We start from the raw sequence: 6,000 nt of genomic DNA, 5'->3' as shown, positions 1-6,000 counted from the left end.
TACATGCATTGCTAATATTTTTTAAAAAAGGATATGTCATATGAAAGTCCAGATTTCCATCTTCTCTCTCTCTCTTTTTTTTCTAAAATGAGACAGGGTCTTGCTCGTTGCCCAGGCTGGAGTGCAGTGGTGTGATCATGGCTCACTCCAGCCTTGAGATCCTGGATTTAAGCGATCATCCCACCTCAGCTTCCTCAGTAGCTGGGACCACAGATGCCAGATACCACTCATGGCTAATTAAAAAAATTTTTTTTTGTAGAGATGGGGGTCCCACTATGTTTCCCAGGCTGGTCGTGAACTCATGGGCTCAAGTAATCCTCCCACTTTGGCCTCCCAGAGTGCTGGAATTAGAGGTATCAGTCACTGCATCCAACCCATCTTCTCTTAATGACATTCTAGCAATACTAGGCTCACCTTTCTGCCTGCTCTCCATAATCCCCACCATTCCCTATTACTCCTATCAACGTTTCTTTTCTTTTCTTTTCTCTTCTTTTCTTTTTTTTTTTTTTTTTGAGATGGAGTCTATACTGTCCCTCAGACTGGAGTGCAGTGGCGTGATCTCGACTCACTGCAAGCTCTGCCTCCCGGGTTCATGCCATTCTCCTGCCTCAGCCTCCCGTATGTCTGGGACTACAGGCGACCGCCACCACGCCTGTCTAATTTTTTTGTATTTTTAGTAGAGACGGGGTTTCACCGTGTTAGCCAGGATGGTTTTGATCTCCTGACCTCGTGATCCACCCGCCTCAGCCTCCCAAAGTGCTGGGATTACAGGTGTGAGCCACCACACCCGGCCTCCTACCTACTTTTCTTAATTGTATTACCTACCTGCCCACTTTGCCATTTGAATTTAAGACCCCTGGCTCAGGGAATAGGTCTAGGAAAACCTAGGTCAGGGTTCAACGGTTCTGGTCAATTTTCCAATATTCCAGTATTGAGTGTTAGTTTTTAGTATCTGAGTGTACAAGTGAATTAACTCATGTCATCCAGCTTTTACAGAGCACTGACTTTGTTCAGGGTCTATGGCTGGGTCCTAGTGTAGCAGAGATGAATGAGGCACAGCCTCTGACCTGAAGAGTGGCAATCACTACCTATTGGGGGAGGGGCAGACAGGTGTATGGTCCAATTTTGGCCACAGACTGATTTTGAAGGGGTGGGCAGAGTAAAAGTTTCTAAGGAGACACATTGAGCTGTATCTGTAAGAATGAGAGAACAGGCCGGGCGCGGTGGCTCAAGCCTGTAATCCCAGCACTTTGGGAGGCCGAGACGGGAGGATCACGAGGTCGGGAGATCGAGATCATCCTGGTTAACACGGTGAAACCCCGTCTCTACTAAAAAATACAAAAAACTAGCCGGGCGAGGTGGCGGGCGCCTGTAGTCCCGGCTACTCGGGAGGCTGAGGCAGGAGAATGGCGTGAACCCGGGAGGCGGAGCTTGCAGTGAGCTGAGATCCGGCCACTGCACTCCAGCCTGGGTGACAGAGCGAGACTCCGTCTCAAAAAAAAAAAAAAAAAAAAAAAAAAAAAAGAATGAGAGAACAGCTACATGAGGAACTTTGGAGCAGGGGAGAGTGTTTCAGGCAGAAGCAACAGCAGATACAAAGGCCGTGAGGTGGCTGAGTTTGACGTGTTTAGGAACTTAATGAAGGCTAGTGTGACAGGAGCTTAATAGAGCCGGGGGAGTGGTAGTAGGTGACGTTAGCTACGTATTTTTATATCAACGGCCTAACCCTTAAGCCAGGCAGCTGTTGGGCAAATCCATGTTCCCAGTCTTCAAAGGGCTTGCTCAGAACAGGTAGCTGGTTTAGCACTGTCAGTCAGAGGAGGGACTGGGCCTAATCCCTTCCCCTGCTTCTGGTGCCAAGGACAGGGTAGGGCACAGAGGTTTCACTCAAGATCTGCTGACAGCACGCTTGAGAAAAGAACAGGAAGTGCAGGCTTTGTTGAAGGAGGCTCAGGCGTGGCTCTTTCTTCTTTGGCGCACTCACTCTCAAGTCGCTGACACCTCCTCCACCAGAGAGGTAGCTGGGAAAATGAGATGCAGGGAGGAATCATTTACGGGCCCCACCGAAAAACCTTAAAGGGCTGGGAGCTTGAGGGGCAGGTAGGAAAACGGGCTGTGAGAGCTAAGGGAGGGCATCATACTTAGCTTGGAGGGGAGGGGAGGTGGGGTCAGGAAGGCAGATGGCACCCTTTAGCCCAGACTCAAGGAATGTGTAAGGGAATTTTAGCTAGAGTGGTTTGGACATTTCATTTTGCTTTCTGGCATCATCATTTCCTCTGAAAACACTCGCAGGCCCCAGTGGCCCTAGTGGGCCTCCCCCGGGGCGGGTCTTAGCTTTACTCCCCAACGCTCTGCAAAAGAGCAGGCCCTCCCAGGAGCGCAAGTCCTGTCTGCAGTTCGCCGATGTTTCCACCAGGGGCCGCTGCGCACGGGCGACGAAGCGCGCGGGTTCCTGAGCCGCAGAGAGGCGGAAGTCGATTGGTCAGGCGAGGCGGGAGGGCGGAGCCTGGGAACCGGCAGGGAGTTGGGGGCTGGGAGCTCGCCCCCTGGCCGAGCCGGCCTGGGCTGTTGTCGCCTCAGGCGGCTCCTGGGAGGCTAACGTTGTGTCCTGGGCCTCTGTTTAGACCGCCTCTACAACTGAGGCGAGTGGAGCAGCACCACGGCCCGGAGATCGGGGCAGGGCAGGTGTTGTCGCCGCCGCCGCAGGCCTGAGTTACCTGAGTAACTGCGGGTCAGGGACTCGCCTGCGGGCCGGCAGTTGGCGCTGGAGACTCTGGAGGGGGAAAGGGAAGCTGGGACTTGATCCTTTGCGCGGGAGGGGCGTCCTGGAAAGACTAGCACGGGTTGGGGGTCCGGGAGAGCCCGCTGGGGGCTGGGGGCTCCGGGGAGCCGTCTTCACCGGTTATTCCGGGATCCAGCCGGGCGCTGGGGCGGGCCCGGGCTTCGCTGGGGGCCGGGCGGCGCGGGGCGGGCCGGCGGGAGAGCACGCCCCCGCTCGCCCCGGGCCCGCCCCGCGCCGCCCGCCCGCCTGGGAGCAGCTGTCCTGGGCCTGGCCGGTGTGCGTCCGCCTGCTGGACCTGGGCACCGCCAGCCGCCTGGGCACGGGACTGGGCGGGGGCGCTGACCTCGGCCTAGGAGGCCCAGGATCCTGGAGACGCCCGCGCCCTCAGGACCCTGCGGGTCGCACGCCCTCCCCAGCTTCTGCTGCTAGCCGCTCTTCGGCAGGGCGAGGTCAGGTGCCCCCTTCTTGCCTCTTTTCTCTGCTCTTCCTCCCCCACTCCTGTGCCCGCGGGGACTCCTGCCGCCCCCTCCCGCAGGGGTGTAGTAAGCTGCGGAGCTGACAGCAGCCCCGCAGCCACTCTGCCCAAAGTCTCCGGAAGCCGCACGAGCTCAGGCCGCCGCAGCCCCGGCGGACCCACTATTGGACCTGAGGAGCCAGCCCTCCTCCCGCACTCAAACTTAGAGCACTTGACCTTTGGCTGTTGGAGGAGGCAGGCCTGCGGGTGGCTGGACAGCTGCGGAGCCGCGAGGGCGTCTTGCCTGGAGACCGTCGGCTGCACTCGCGGGCTCCTGGCTTTGCCTTTGGGATCCCGAGGTGTCCACATCAGACGCAAGTTGACTGAGACCTAGAGTCATGGATGTATGCGTCCGTCTTGCCCTGTGGCTCCTCTGGGGACTCCTCCTGCACCAGGGTCAAAGCCTCAGCCATATTCACAGTGAGAAGGCGACAGGAACCAGCTCGGGGGCCAACTCTGAGGAGTCCACTGCAGCAGGTAAGGCCTTGCTGTGGGCTGGACTGGGCTGTAGGCTTTGGCTCAGAACTGAGTGGCCCGAAGTGGGCAAGTTGAAATCTAGGTTTGTACATGTGAGGTTCATGGAGGATCCACACATGGCACTGCCTGTTCCAGGTAGTCCAAGAAGTTCTTTCTGGTCAGTAGTCATGGCAAATGTCTCTATCTTTCCTGAACAACTTTCCTCATCACCCCCTCAGGATTTTTTTTTTTCTTGACGGTAATAAGAAGCCTTTGGGGCAACTTGACCTTTTAGATCAGCAAGGAAAGACCCCATCTTAGGCCTACTTGTCTGGAAGAATGGCCTGGTGAGATGATAAGTTCATTGCTCCTAGTCAGTTTTAGTACTGAGCAGCATGGGGGAAGTTGGGGCCACTTATGTTGTAAGGGAAAGTTAAGGCTGGGCCAACTCTGTTGCCTGAAAGCCTGGTGTTCAGGTGTACCTATTCCAACAACCGTGGGAACCCTAGTCCCACCCTTCCCTTAGGTAGTCTTGTCTCTTTGCTGTGTGCATTTGAAATATCCAGACAGTTCCTTAGATGGAATCCTATTTACCACTAGGGTGTTAAATGGCCTTTTCTTGACATAGACATGATATAATTCCTGGGACCACTTGTTGCTTATTCTGTTTCTTCTGACTGATGAGGGTGGGAATTCCAGCTACAGTTCCCCTCGCCTCCACCGTGCACCCCCCCCAAGTCTGCTTGCTAGGGAAACCATGCTACTTTTGATCTGTCGTGGTTTTTCCTATGCAGTTGTGAAGGCTTATCAGGCAGCAGGAACCCTGGTATACTTCTGCAGTAGAAAGGAACACTTTTATGTTTTGTTTTGTTTTTTTTTGAGACAGGGTCTTGATCTGTCGTTCAAGCTGTAATGCAGTAGTGTGATCACAGCTCACTACAGTCTCAAACTCCTGGGTTCAGGTCATCCTCCTGTGTCAGCCTCCCAGTAGCTGGGACTAAACACAAGAGCCACTGGACCTGGCTAACTTTTTTTTTTCTTTCTATTTTTAATTTTTTGTACAGACAGGGTCTGTCTGTGTTGTGCAGGGATCCCTCCCAAAGTGCTGGGATTACAGATGCGAGCCACTGTACCCGTCAAGGAACTCTGTTAAAATCCAGTCATTTTACATAAGGCTTAGAAGATCAGTTCTCTTTTCTCATTTCTCTCACCGTTTGGCTGTGATCTGCCCAAAGCTGTGACCTGCAGAGTTGGGGAGAGTTTATAGATGAGTTGTTTCTGAGCATAAGCAAGTTCAAATGAGGGGATGTCTCAGTGGGCACCTGCTGATACAAGTAAGAAAAGAAAATAATAGGTCATGGTGGCTGGGGAGTTTCATGGATGGATCCAGAAGCTGGCTTTGGTGGTAGACCCTTTATTGGGCAATACCTTTTTAAGTTCCAGATGTTCCAAGGGGGCTAGTTTCCAAATGAGGCCAGGGTTGCCCATATTGTAAGTAGGATACCTGGCTGTTGCTTTCTAGATAGGTTCTTCTTGCCTATTAATCCTGTCTCTCCATAGAGAGTCTCCTTGACCCTTGACACCTGACTCAAAGCTTGGTTCTCTTTGGGCTATGAAGGGAAAGACTAGTGGGCAAATGTAGACTGAACTGTGAAGTAGACCTAATTATCATCTCTTGCTATCCCTGTGACATTCCTATTTATAACTGATAATATGTCTTTTTTCACTCCAAAATGTGAGTGCCTGACATAAAATGAATATTTTTTGGGGAGTGGCTGTTCTATATTTTAGACATAAACTAAAGGGATGAAATTTTGAATTTTAGACATTGGCTTTTAGGAAGGTTGTTTTTGTTGTTGTTGTTTTTGTTGTTGTTGTTTGTTTGTTTTGCTTGAAGTAAAAGGCATTCTAGCCTTCCTCAGGACCACCCCATGACTTGAGTTTTTGGAGACAATTCTTCACACAGCATATATTTCAGAGGCCTGGCTATGCTGATTATACCACTTAGACCTACTCTTGCTCAGTTTAGAAACTGGTTTATGTTGTCACAATAATAGTGAATTCCAGGGAGGAAAGTCTCAGAGAGACCTTAGGTGCTGTGAATGTCTAAGGTTTGTGGAAACCTGGAGGTTCCAACACTATTGTTATGGTAGCTTTTCCCCTTGGGTCTGCCTGGGGTTTTGTCTCTGACTCAGAAAGGGACTTATTTTTGCAAAGAGGTGGTTTATATAGACTGGGATCTTCAAAA

General features: G+C 52.2%; 1 protein-coding gene across 5 annotated transcripts in view; it reads left to right on the top strand.

Moving 5' to 3' along the window:
* Nucleotides 1-3,032: 3,032 nt before the first annotated feature.
* The window catches only part of LOC105468677 (stromal interaction molecule 1), a 218,198-nt gene continuing 215,230 nt past the window's right edge, over nt 3,033-6,000 (top strand). For 3 of the 5 annotated variants that reach the window (XM_011718873.3, XM_011718874.3, XM_011718872.3), the window contains exon 1: nt 3,033-3,773. In XM_011718873.3, coding sequence (XP_011717175.1) covers nt 3,635-3,773 — 139 coding nt within the window. In that variant the 5' untranslated portion in view covers nt 3,033-3,634. The remainder of the gene's footprint in view (nt 3,774-6,000) is intronic. The other 2 variants (XM_011718871.3, XM_071075205.1) reach the window with 2 other exon arrangements.

This window comes from Macaca nemestrina, chromosome 12, assembly GCF_043159975.1.
Source record: "Macaca nemestrina isolate mMacNem1 chromosome 12, mMacNem.hap1, whole genome shotgun sequence".
Taxonomy (NCBI): Eukaryota; Metazoa; Chordata; class Mammalia; order Primates; family Cercopithecidae; genus Macaca; species Macaca nemestrina.
The sequence above is the reverse complement of the archived record's forward strand: the minus strand, read 5'-3'. Positions and strand labels throughout refer to the sequence as shown.